Raw genomic sequence first — 13400 nt, 5'->3', positions numbered from 1 at the left:
ATAGGGGTTTGGAACAGTGGGATGTAAAGTCACAGTAGCCTGGTTGACTAGCCTGAGATCTTGTACAGGCCTATAGTCCTGTCCTCCTTCCCTGTTGACTGGCAGGATTGGCGTATTCCAAGCCGACTGGCACTCTACTAGAATGCCTGCTTGTTTCAATCTATTTATGTGGGGCAATATGCCGGTTCAGGCCTCCATCCATAGCGGGTACTGGCGCTCTCTAACCGGGATGGTGTCTAGTTTGAGTTCCATTATCACTGGGGCATGATGTTCAGCCAGCCTGGGGGGAGGGGGGGTTGTCTTCCACCCAGACCTCAGGGAATAATTGAGTTAGCTCCCTCATGCTCTTCCGGCCCACCCAGTTCTGCCTTCAGAGGCTCATGCAACCTCCACTCATCTTGGGTTGGCACTGAGAGAGATGGCAAATAAGTCATAGAGTCCGTCCAGAAGGTGGGCCTCTCCTCAGGGGAGAAAGTCACTTGTGCTCCTAGTTTGGAGAGCAAGTCTCTTCCCAACAGGGGTACTGGGCACTCAGGAATGTAGAGGAATTCATGAATCACTTGGTGCCCCCCCCATCTGACATTTTTTGGGCTGGCAAAACGATTTAGTCATCTCTTCCGATACCCCAGTTACAGCGGTAGTCTTTTTGGACAGAGGTGCCACAGGTTTTATTACTACTGACAGTTCTGCTCCTGTATCCACCATGAAGTCAATGTTTTGGTCCCCCACTTTTCAGGTCACCATGGGCTCTCAGGGACCTGATATCCCTGAGCCCTGGCAGCCCTAGTTAATTTCCAGGTCAGCAAGCCCCACAACTGCGGGAGCTTCCTCTTCCTTCCTTGCCTTAGGGCATTCATTCTTCCAGTGGCCAAAAGCTCGGCACCGGGCACACTGGTTTGGCTGTAACTGGGCCTAGGGCCTCCCTTGGGACCGGTTGAAGGACTGTCCTGTCCCTGGGGCAGATGAGGTTTTCCGGAGGGCCCAAGATAGACTTTTCCAGAGCCGCAGCTAGCACTGTAAGTCTCTTGTCTGTTCTCTTTTATTCCCTCCGGCTCTCTGGCAGAGCGCAGTCTCTGCTTAATTCCAACATCTCCCTCCCCCTCTTGTCAGTACTCACCGGGAGAGGCGGGTATAGCTTGGGCGGTTCGGTTGGAGCCGGATTCTGGAAGTGTTGGCCAGAGGCTTCTGTCACCGGGATCAGAGCCTGCCCAAACGGCGGCTCTACGAACTCCGGGAAAGCTGGCGGAGGAGCAGTGGCTGTTGCAGAAACTTCACCTGGCCCTGGATTGGGCATTAAGGCAGCCTCCGGTCCTGGTGAAGCACTGGGAGACAGGCGTGTCATTATCCAGCATGGGGGAGGGGTGAGGTCATCCCCGTCCAAATCCTGTAGAATTTCCTTTTTTATCATCAGTCAATTTTTGTGCCCTTAATATTTTTCCCTTTCCCTTCTGGATACAGAACCTTGTCCAAGTAGGAGGGTCTCAAGCTAACCCTAGCCATGAGTCAATAGATGGATATTGATCCAGGTGTCCTGGCTCTCCTGTGACTACTGTATAGACTGCTTCCACTATTTTTAAGTTCACGGTGTTCTCTGGTGGCCATCCTGCTCCCATAGGGGTCCATTCGACCTCACAGAGTATGTGGAGGCAGTTAGGCTTCATCTTCACCCCATAGTCTCCTCCTAATCCCTTCTTTTTAAATTTTTAATCATGCACTCCAATACAGTTGCCTTAGATTCACTTTCCCCCATCTTGCTTACCTTCTCGGACCTTCTTCTACTTTTCCTTTTCGTTCTGTCTACGAAGTTCTCAGTACCCTATGTACTTCTGATATTTCCACTCAGTGACACTTAAATTGCCATTCTGCCTCCTTCCTAATTGGGGTGAGAAGAGCCTTACCTGCCAGACCCCAGAGGGAGAAGGGGGATCGGCGTGTCTTCACCTGCTGGTCAGCACAGCTGAACCAGAACATCACATGGTCCAAGACTGTTTCTCCCTTAAAGTCCATTCTGCCTTGGTGGGCTTGATCAGGTGCGAATGAAAACACAGATGGGTTAAATATCCCATGTCCCAGGCCATCTCCGGAAAAGCCAATTCATACTCACTTCTGTATCACCCTCCTTCTAGCCTAACAATTCCGAGGGGGTCAAGAATTTCACAGCAGACAGGACACCTCCTGGGGGAGGGCAGAATACGAGCATACAAGGACCAGTTTCCTATCCTAAAAATCCCCTGGCGATCGCTTGGTAATAATTTTCCCCAAGACGGCATGGAAACACCTCCTAAATGACCTTCACAAATTTCCTTCCTAAACCCTAGCACGCTCGTCGACCTGTGTACCAAGCAATCGCCGCCTGCCTATCCCAGGCTCCTGTGGGTCCCCGCTCCTTCTAGTCCCTCCCAGGGGGGTGATCAGGCCCCCTCTTCCACCCTGCCGGGTGGGTTCCTCCTCACCTGAGCGCTCAGTTCCCCTGCTGCCGTCCACTACCTGCTGACGTGAAAGGTCCGGGCGTTGAGAAGCAGAATCCTTCCAGAGGGGCGAGGCGCCTTCCCCCCTCTGGGAGATTCAAGCTACAAAGCCTCGGGGTGGCCTCAAATGAGACCTGTCTCCTCAAAGTGAGGAGTTTCCCGGCCAATGCACCAAATGTTATAGCCACGCTTTCCAGGAAACAAACTCACTCAGAAGGACAATGCAGATAGTGGAGTGCAGTTTATGACACCGGCGGGCCCAAGGCAGAGTCTCCTCTTAGCCAAGGACCCCGACCAGCATTTGTGAAAATCTTTTGTACCCCATGTGTCCAAACCCACTACCCCAATTCCCTTGAGACTTACATAAACAAAGGAAGGGTAAATACAACTACAATAACCCCATCATTCACGTGTTATGTGTTCAAACAGTCAATAATCAATAAGCCCGCAGTTACATTCCAAATAGTTAAGCCTGTGCTTACATTCTGATAGATAGTGTCCGGAGGCAGGGGTGATTAGTGTCTGTTTTCTCTTCTTCAAGATTCCCCTGCCCAGAGGGGGGTCTTATCCTTCCACTGTCATTCCCACAGGTGCTAAGCACAGAGTTCAGAGTCCACTGGAGAGGTGGCCGCGCATGATCAGCACAGACAGGCCTGAGATGGAGTCCAGGCCCTATGAATTCCTTCTTCATTACAAGTCATACTCATTATATAAAAATCAGAAACTAATGATAAGCCTATATATATGTGTGTGCATATATATATATATATACACAGTATGATTATGATATAATTGTTTTACATATATATATATGGTATGCTTTTATAAGGACTCCCCTGGTGTCTCAGTGGTAAAGAGTATGCCTCCCAATGCAGAATACACAGGTTTGATCCCTGGTCTGGGAGAAACCCCTGGAGAAGGAAATGGCAACCCACCCCACTATTCTTACCTGGGAAATGCCAGGACAGAGGAGCCTGGCGGCTACAGTCCATGAAGTCAAAAAGAGTTGGACATGATTTAGTGACTGAACAATTGATAGCTTATGGTGAACGGTGTCAGACTTGTGGTGTCCATAGGAGAGAATTTCGATCCAGGGCCAGAGATAAGGCTTGATCACTCAGTTTTTGTGTAGCAGAGTTTTATTACAGTGAAAAAGTGATAGGGAAAGCTCCTGACATAGACATCAGTTGCAGGCAGAGTGTGTCCCGCTTACTAGTTTGGGTGGGGCATCATATACTTTTTTGCATTGGTTACTAACAATAGAAAGTTCTTACCAGACTCACTCCCACAACAGGCATCTTAAGAGAACAGGATCGGTCAGAAGGTTTTTGTTAAGGAGAAACATGTCCTCAAGCAAGATCCATTGTTTTATATAATCATCAGTACAGAGCTTAAGAAAAAACATACCCTTGGGCAAGATGTGCTGTTGTGCTGGGTAACCATTCAGTTCTGTCGTTCAGTCCGACTCTTTGACCCCTTGGACTAGAGCACTCCAGGCCTCCCTGTCCATCACCAACTCCCAGAGTTTACTCAAACTCATGTGCATTGAGTCAGTGATGCCATCCAACCATATAATCCTCTGTCATCCCCTTCTCTTCCTACCCTCAATCTTTCCCAGCATCAGGGTCTTTTCCAATGAGTCATCTCTTCATATCAGGTGGCCGAAGTATTAGAGTTTCAGCTTCAATGTCAGTCCTTCCAAGGAACACTTGGGACTGATCTCCTTTAGGATGGACTGGTTGGATCTCCTTGCTGTCCAAGAGACTCTCAAGAGTCTTCTCCAATACTATAGTTCAAAAGCATCAATTCTTTGGCACTCAGCTTTCTTTATGGTCCAACTCTCACATCCATACATAACTACTGGAAAAACTATAGCTTTGACTAGACAGATCTTTGTTGGCAAAGTAATGTCTTTGCTTTTTAATAGGCTGCTTAAGTTGGTCATAACTTTTCTTCCAAGGAGCAAGCATCTTTTAATTTCATGGCTGCAGTCACCATCTGCAGTGATTTTGGAGCCCCAAGAAAAACCATTAGCTCTGGGCTTAATGAAAGTTAGTCTTAGGAGAAATACAATCTTAGAGGTTGAGAAAAAACATCTTATGTGACTAAGACACAGAAATGTAAAAAAAAAAAAGTTTGTCCTTTTCTCCTCCTGCAGAGCCCCAAACTCCTTATCAATCTATCGAAGAATAAGCTCTCTTACAATGCTTATATAATAATAATATTTTGACTGCCTAGAAAATAATGAACATTTCTGCAGCATTGTACTTATTATTTGCATTTATTAAATATTAATAATATTTACCATTATTATATTTTTAACTCCCAAAAGTCACCCCATACTTTTTTGTCACTTTAGTTTTATGGGAGCATCTTTCAACTATAATATAATATGTGTCAACACTTAATATGGTTAGTTTTACTTTATTTCACATATCTAATTACTAAATGCAGTAAATTTATTTATCTAACTAAATTTACTCTATCCCACCATGTAGAATATACTACATCACCTCAGTAAATCACCTTCTAGTGGACATTTCAGGTGGGATTTTGTTTACTGTTGCTATTCTAAGCAAAGTATTCTAAGCAATACTTCAATGCTGGTTCTTCTCACTAGATTTTACATACCTCCTTATCATACTAGATGAAGAAACTGAAGTTTCTTAGGTCTAAGTGACCATAAATTGCTCATAGTTATAAAACCAGTGAGTCAGGATTGCCCCCAGGTCTGTGCTTGGCATCGAGGGAAGTGGAAGACAGGGCTTCAGAAACTTCAAATTCTACCTCTACAGCTCACCAATGTGGGGTTCAGGGCAAGTTACTTAACTTCAAGTTCCTCTGCTGTTACATGGGTCAATACCTATGTCAGAGGATATGGTGAAGGCTCAATGAGCTAATGTAGATCTGTATTTGGTCCTGACCATAGCACATACTTTCTAAAAAGAAAATTACCAGTAGGGAAAAGAATGGAGTAACAGGAAACACTGTAAGTAAGAGGCAACACCTCATGCAATTAGGAATTTACTTCAAAATGTTGTTCTGGGAACACTGGGGAAAGGTATATAATTTTTTTAAAAATTCATGTATTTATTTATCTTGTTTTTGACTGCACTGGGTCTTCCTTGCTTTGCATGGGCTTTCTCCAGCTGTGGTGTGTGGGCTTCTCATTGTCGTGGCTTCTCTTGTTGCAGAGCAGGGGCTCTTGTGCTCAGGGTTCAGTAGTTGCAGCACACCAGTGCATTAGTTGTCGCTCTTGGGCTCTAGAACACAGACCCAGCAGGTGTGGTGCATGGGCTTAGCTGTTTCATGGCATGTGGGATCTTCCCCAACCAGGGATAAGAACACATTTCTCATGCATTGACATGCGGATGCCCATCCACTGCACCACCAGAGAAGCCCATATGTAATATTTTATTACCCTCAGTTCCACATCAAGGAAACCAGAAAATGATATCTCTGTTACTGCATTGTGTGAGGACTAAATGAAATATATGAATTTATACAGTATTGCCAGCCTTTTACAAGAAAATGGTAAGCAATGCAGCCAGCAAAATCAATTTTTTTTGAGAACAGCAGAGAACTTAGAATTGGAGACAAGAAAAATGCGGTAAACTAGGGGTAAGTCAGGAGAGCGAAGGAGAGCAGCACTTTTACAGTGGACAGGAGAAATTTGGGAAGGGTTGTTTTAAACAGAAGTTCATTGGAGGAAAGTGAGAGTCCAAAGTGGTGGTAGCTTCTCATTGGCTGCAGGCAAGGGCGGCTCCCAGTTGCCAGCGGACAGGAAATCTCCCTCTTCCCTGCTGGGGAATACAAGCTGCCTTGAGTGGTACCTGTGTGTGAGCCCTCCCTTCATGGTTTCCTCACTCTATTTGTTTTCTGAACTTTTTATTTTATATTAGAGTATAGCTGATTGGAATTCCAGGTGGCTCAAACAGTAAAGAATCTGCCTGCAATGCAGGAGACCTGGGTTCGATCCCTGTGTTGGGAAGATCCCCTGGAGGAGGACATGGCAACCTAATCTTGCCTGGAGAATCCCGTGTACAGTGAAACCTGGAGGACTATAGTCCATGGAGTTGCAAAGAGTCGGACACAAGGGAGCAACTAACACAACACAATAGCTGATTAGCAATGTTACAGTAGACAGCAAAGGAACTCAGCCACACATATACATGTATCCATTCTCCCCCAAACTCTCCTCCCATCCTCACTCTGATTTTGAGTTAGGTTTCCTTAACACATTTTCACAGTATAAACTTCTGGCAAAGCATATGTGCTCAGATAACCAGTGACTCCTTGCATGGGGCCGCCCTGTGCCTGAATTCATGAGCTGGGACAAACAAAAAGAATCTTAGTGTCCACCTCACCTATACCTTTTATCCCTCTAAACCTGGCTAATTTAATTCGGGTCACCCAGAAGAGGGAAATGGAATACAAATTGGAGAGGAACAGATGAGACTCAGCTTTGACACATAGTCTGTTGCATATGGATCAGCCTCTACTCCCAGATGACTTTCTTTGTGTAAGAAACTCCACATTTCAGATGACAAATCTATCCTGGAGACGAAATAGATGCTACAGGAAGCTGGTATGAGCATACAGGCTCAACTTGCAGAGTTTTCGCAGGGATTACTTGTTCTTCTCTTCCCTTAATGGCAAAGCTCTGGAAATCTTACAGGAGATGAGCTCATTCATGGAACAGTCCCACCAGACCAGAGAATGAGGGTGTGCAGGGTTAGACCATCCTCCAGACAGGAGCCAGGAGCTGGAAACCTGGGACCTGAACTCTCCTCCAGTCAGGCCTGGGGGCCTCTGACCAGAACCCCAAGCCAAGGTTTCCCAGCCAAACTCACTGGCCATGAGCTGGTGCCCACATCAGCTTGGTTTCTCAAAGCCACAGGGGTGACAGTCTCACTGTTGATCAAAGATGTCCATTTCCCTGTAGGCTGCTGGGACCTGACGTTTCCTCCTTCTTGCCCTTGCCTCTTCTGGGGCCCCACTCCCCACCCCCTAAAAAGGCTTTGGTTGCACATTCCCTTTAATTTGGCTCACTTTTTCAGGGCATCCTACCCCGCCCCCCGCCATCCCCCTAGCAACCATTCTGCTCAATTCTCTGCACAGCTGGAGCAGAAGAAAATTTGAGAGGTTCCTTAACAAGTTACATCCCCAGTTGTTCCCCCACTTTGCCCTCAAGCAAGGTCTGTAGATCAAACCTTTGTTCCTCTGAGTGATTTTCTTTCTTTTTTAAATTATTTTTTAAGATTTTTAAAAATGTGGACCATTTTTACAGTCTTTATTGACTTTGTTATAACATTGCTTCTGTTTTATGTTGGGGTTTTTTGGCTGCAAAATATGTGGGATCTTAGTTCCTTTGACCGGGGATCAAACCCATGTCTCTTGCATCTCCTGCATTGGCAGGAGGATTCTTTACCACTGAGCCACGTGACTCTAGAAGCACAAGCAGCAAATTCAGTCAAGTCGCTTAAAGAGGAAACATTCCTTTGAACCAAAAGGCCACTGGTTACCGTGACCTCCATCCTGTTCTCCACAGTGACTGTACCAATTTACATTCCCACCAACTCACTGATCTTTTTCTGATGTTAGGAATCTGTGTGCAATGCTGCTGAGGAAACTGGGACTGAGGGGCTGGAGAACGATGTATCAGGAAGGGATGCAGTCGGGTCTGCTCTCCAGTCCACACAGGAGGTAAAAACACCCAGCCCTGCCCAGGTCCCCACACCCCACACAACCCAGGGAGACTTAGCTTAGCACAACGCTGTGCTTAGCTCTGCCCAGGCTTCCCTCCTTAGATGGTTAATTCCCACAGTCTCCACGGTCAGGCTTGTCCTTCTGGAGGGAAAAGCATATCACAGAGCTATGTGTCTTAACGTTTTGAACACAGAAACTCCTTCTTTTATTTTGTTATACAACTTATAATACTCGTTATTTAAAAAAAAACAACTCAAATACTACTAATTAGAAAGATAAATGATCCATGATCCCGTTTCTCAGATAACCATGTTAGCATTTACAATAAAAGCTTCCATATTTCATATGCACACAGATATATTTTTTTTCAGATTTCACAGAGAATAGATATTGATTTTTGTAGTTACTGCGTGCCTGGGACTGTGCTGAGTGCTGGGAGATAGCAAAGCAGAGATCTGCATCTTTAAAGATCTCATAGTAGCAGAGACAGACATACAAGCAAACCAACAAAAATCCAGGATGTATGATTTTTACAAATATGGTGTCATAGACCATCCCTAATAAATAAACACAATTCTATCACACATTTTAAAGAGCTTCTTTGTTTCCCAGTATGTGGATATGCCTTATTTCCATGCCCTCTTCTACTATTGAAGAATTAGATAATCTGTCATTTTGAGTTACTTTTTCATAACAAGTACAAGATAAATGTCCTTGAGTTAAATCACATTTCATAGGCTAAACTCCTAAACATGGAATGGCCAAATTACATTTGAAAGCTTTTGATGTACATTGCTAAATTGCCTAATGGAGACATCTTTCAATACCAAAAATATGTATAGTCTCATGCCACATATTTGTAATTTAATAGACAAACATCTCCTTGCATTGTGTGTGTACATGTGTGCGTTATTGGTGTGTTTGCCTTTATATTTGTAAAAGCACAGAGAAGATTCCAGAAGGAGCTACAGGAAATAGGAGATATCTCCTGGGAAATGGACTGAACGGGTTGGGGGAAAGAGAGACTTCCTTTTTACTTTATATAGTTGAGTACTTTTTGTTTTAAAACTTCTGAAATGTACTACTTTCATGATCACGCAAAATATGTAGATAGCTTGTCTATATTTTTTGAATTGAATAAAAGTTTAAAACAAACAAACCTTCTCACAGCCTTCCCCTGCTATCCTGCCAGGCTTAGCAGTTTTCAGCTGAATTTTCTCTAGGGGTAGGTATCTACTTGGACCAATGCCAAGGACACCGGGACTGCCCGGCAGGAAGCCAATGTGTCAGCAATGGATGTGGCCTTGTCTACTCACCCACCCAGGACCAGCGAGGTAAGAGCTGCAAGGCTTCTACATCCCTGGCCCACTGAATGCTCAGCCCTGCTAGGACAATGGCTATCAGACCCGCTGCACATAGAGAGAGGAGATTGCTATAGTGGGGCCAAAAGAGCCTCTGACAAAGTAGGAAAAGATGCCCCGTCTCCCAAGTCTAGAAGACGATGAAGACATTGATAATATCTTGCTTTAGAAGTATTTGAAAACTTGAAAAGGCTATAAATACTCTTAAAAGTGAAATAACATTCAGGTACCAAATTATTCTTCCACAAGGGCTGGAAAGAACACGGTTATGACCAAGTTAGCTGATGTCTCACACCCAAACACTGGTGTGACACACAGTTCCATTCATTCAGTCCACCGGTGTGTACACCTGCCTAGGCTGATTCTCTCTCTTTTTTTTTTTTTTTTTAACATTTTCCTATATTTGCTTCATATCTTTATTTTCGATAGATAAACATTTCAAAGACACTTGAAACCACTTGAACAAGTATCTTTTTTCCCATTCCATTCTTCCCTTCCCAGAGGTCATAATGAACTTCATTTGGTTTTTAGTCTCTTCTTGCTTGTTTTTATAAGTTTATACATACATGTGATTCCATGAGCATGATAGAGTTACACATACTATTATATAAATATTACACCACATGTATTATTCTGCAACTTGTGATTTTTCTCAACATGGTTATTTTAATATCTTTCTATTTTAATACATCTTGATGACTAAAGCTTATCATAAACTGCTCTGTGCACTGTCCCAGTTACCTCATGATCCAGGCTGTGCTTTCCCCATAGAACCTTCAATTCCCTTGCTTTCTTGACTGAAGGCGAGGGTTGAGCATTGCTGCTGTAATTTTGGTGGGTGAATCAAAGTGGCCTGAGAGGGACTTCCCTGGTGGTCCAGTGGTTAAGACTCTGAGCTTCCAATGCAGGGGAGCGCTGGTTCAATCACTGGTCAGGGCACTAAGATCCTACATGCTATGCAGTGCAAACAACAAACAAATAAAGTGGCCTGGGAATTAGGGAGGCTGTAGAGTTAAGACTGCATGTATAATCCAAAGAACAGCTTGCTAACACACCTCTCCATTGTCTCGGCTCAAGCACCACACTTAGATGTTTTTTAGGGGGGGTGTGTGATGGAGGAGCATGTAAGGGAATCCCACAGATTAAGGAGGTCTTTGCCCAACACGGAGAAGAGAGAATTGTCAACCCCCATTTCACTTGATGCACAAGGGTAATAACCAGCCTGCATTTTCCACACCCCCAACTCAATAGGGTAGACTGTTTTGGGGGATGATATACAGCAGAGTTTCTCCAGTATCTGCATGTGTAAGAATAACCTGGGGGGAAGGCTTGTTAAATCCAGATTGCTCTGCCCCAACCCTAGAGTTTCAGTAGGTCTGGGGTGGAGCCCAAGAATCGAATTTCTAACAAGCTGCTAGGGGATGCTGATTCTGCCGGGTCATGGGATCCAATTTGAGTAGCACTGGACACTGGACTGCGGATCTTAGTTCCCCGATCAAGGATTGAAACCAGTCCGTGGCAGTGAGAGTTCCGAGTCTTAACCACTGGACTGCCAGGGAGCACCCTTTTAAAAATTTGAAACCTGGCTTTTTGTCTTTCATCTGCTATTTCTTTCCAAATACAGCCATCAGAACCCTGTACTAGAATGATGCTGCTGATGGTCTGATGATTTTTCTCACTTTGGGACTCATTGTTCATTGGCACCTGAAGGCGGGTAGAGTTGGTGGGAAGCTGGCGCTGTTTGTGATATGAGATTTAATTATCTAGTTTCAACTGGAACAAAAAGAAGGGGGTTAGTGGCAAGGCTCTCTCCTCTTCTGCCAAGACACTACAGTGGTTGATCATCAGTGTGTTTTCTCATAGACAAAGCAGTCCTGTGTGCCTCCAAAGTTGAGAAAGGGGGGTGACTGGGGACATCAAGAAGGGAAGAGGCTAGAGGTCCCTCAGGACGTGAGACTCTTAAGCTCTCTATCTCTCAACACTGGGACCCACTCCCTTCTACAGAGCCAGCCTGGGTTGTGGAAAGTCTGTTTTGTTTTTTAGCAGAACAGAGACCTGGAACGTGTCCAAGGGTGCCAGAAGGAATGGTTGGAACTTGTGCTGAAAGCTGCACAGGAGATGGATCCTGTCCCCCGGGCCAAAAATGCTGCAGCATTGGCTGTGGAAAATCTTGCCAAGTCCCTGTGAGTATAGGGGAGCTACTTACGGGGAGGCTGAGTCCCTGCTGGCTTTTGCCAGCCCAGAAGGGACTCCAGCTGCCCCTCTGCTCGTGGGAGTCTGGGTGGCACGTGGAAAAAGCTGGTTGGTAGCAAAGAGCAGGAATTTCTGAAAAGTAACATAATGATCTTTGTGTTTTAGGATCTGGGCTTCACTATCCATTTGGATGATAAATGAACCTTGGCCTCCTTCAGTAATTGTTTCCAAATGTCATCTTTACTCTGAGATCTGTGCTTTCTTACTGTCTTTTCCGGAACCCCAGGATCACAGGATGTGGGTCCAAAATAGCTAAGTTTAAGGGTTGAATTCTGGCAATTGTTTGATGATTCATGGCGTGACTACTTCAAAAATCGTGTTTTTTTCTGAATAAAATGATTTCTGTGGCATTATCCAACCTGAGTCATCCTTTCTATGTAAAATTTCTAGTTCACTTACATTAGGATCGCCACTGCAAACAAGTATTTAACCCCAATCCGCGGACCTTCTCTCTTTTTCATTATCCATCACAATTCATGGCCTGTTTCCTCCTCATCCTTTTTTCTGGGACCAGCCCAGGCACTCAATACTGTCTGGATATCTAACCACACTTCCCCGCCCCCCCCCCCCCCCCCCCCCAGAAAATTCACTCTCCCAACCACCAAGGTGACAATGTCACACTTCTCTTTCTTCAAACACCCATGTCATCTTACCTCTTACTCCAACCTCCACCCTTCCAGTCTCACCATCTTTCTCGCCACATCTTTCATTAAGAAAAGAGCTGTGGGACTTCACTGGTGATCTGGTGGTTAAGAATCTGCCTTCCAATGTGAGGAATACAGGTCCAATCCCTGGTCAGAGAACTAAGGTCCCACATGCCACTCTGGAGCTTACCCGCCTCAACTGGAGAGACGCCCACATGCTGCTACAAAGACCCAAGAGCCACGACTAAGGCCTGATGGAGCCAAAAATAAATTAATATTTTTTTAAAGAGAAAAAGTGCAAGTTTACAACTTGTAATAGAAATTCCCTCCTTTTCTATCCCTGTATATTTGTACCCATTTATTCTGCTTTATGGGCTTCCCTGCTCTCCTGGTGGCTCAGTGGTAAAGAACCTGCCTGCCAAGCAGGAGACTGGGATCTGATCCCTGGATCAGGAAGATCCCCTAGAGAAGGAAGTGGCAACCCACTCCAGTAGTCTCGCCTGGAGAATCCCATGGACAGAGGAGCCTGGCGGCTATAGTCCATGAGGTCGCAAAGAATCAGTCATGACTAATGCTTAACTTGCCTCCTCATACAGTCTGGATAACACCCCTGCTTATCCATCAAAGACTTCTCTAATTGTTATCTCCAGTGGTAGAAGTCTCCCTTGCTACTGAATCTGTCTATTTCTCACACAACTATGCCTTAACTTCATATTTCCTTTTTTTTTTTTTTTTTTTTTTTTTGAGATTTTTTTGAAGAGTTTTTGATATGGACCCTTTTTTAAAGTCTTTATTGAATTTGTTACAATATTGCTTCTGTTTTATGTTTTGGTTTTTTGGCCCCAAGGCATGTTGGATCTTAGTTCTCTGACCAAGAATCCAATGTACCACCTGCATCAGAAGGCAAAATCTTAACCACTGGACCACCAGGAAGTCCCATGACTCCATATTTCAATCCAGCTACC

At 44.8% G+C, this 13400-nt stretch overlaps 1 protein-coding gene across 1 annotated transcript in view; it reads left to right on the top strand.

Annotated features, from left to right (window-relative positions):
- Positions 1-12144, top strand: part of LOC122693199 (WAP four-disulfide core domain protein 3-like) — a 36718-nt gene extending 24574 nt beyond the window's left edge. The window contains 4 exon segments of the mRNA XM_043900763.1: positions 8073-8174; positions 9401-9511; positions 11582-11721; positions 11897-12144. Of these exon segments, the coding sequence (XP_043756698.1) occupies positions 8073-8174; positions 9401-9511; positions 11582-11721; positions 11897-11932 (389 nt within the window). The 3' untranslated portion in view covers positions 11933-12144.
- The last annotated feature ends 1256 nt before the right edge of the window (positions 12145-13400 follow it).

Source organism: Cervus elaphus, chromosome 5, assembly GCF_910594005.1.
Source record: "Cervus elaphus chromosome 5, mCerEla1.1, whole genome shotgun sequence".
Lineage (NCBI taxonomy): Eukaryota > Metazoa > Chordata > Mammalia > Artiodactyla > Cervidae > Cervus > Cervus elaphus.
Note: the sequence above shows the minus strand (reverse complement) of the source record. Positions and strands in the feature narration are given on the sequence as shown.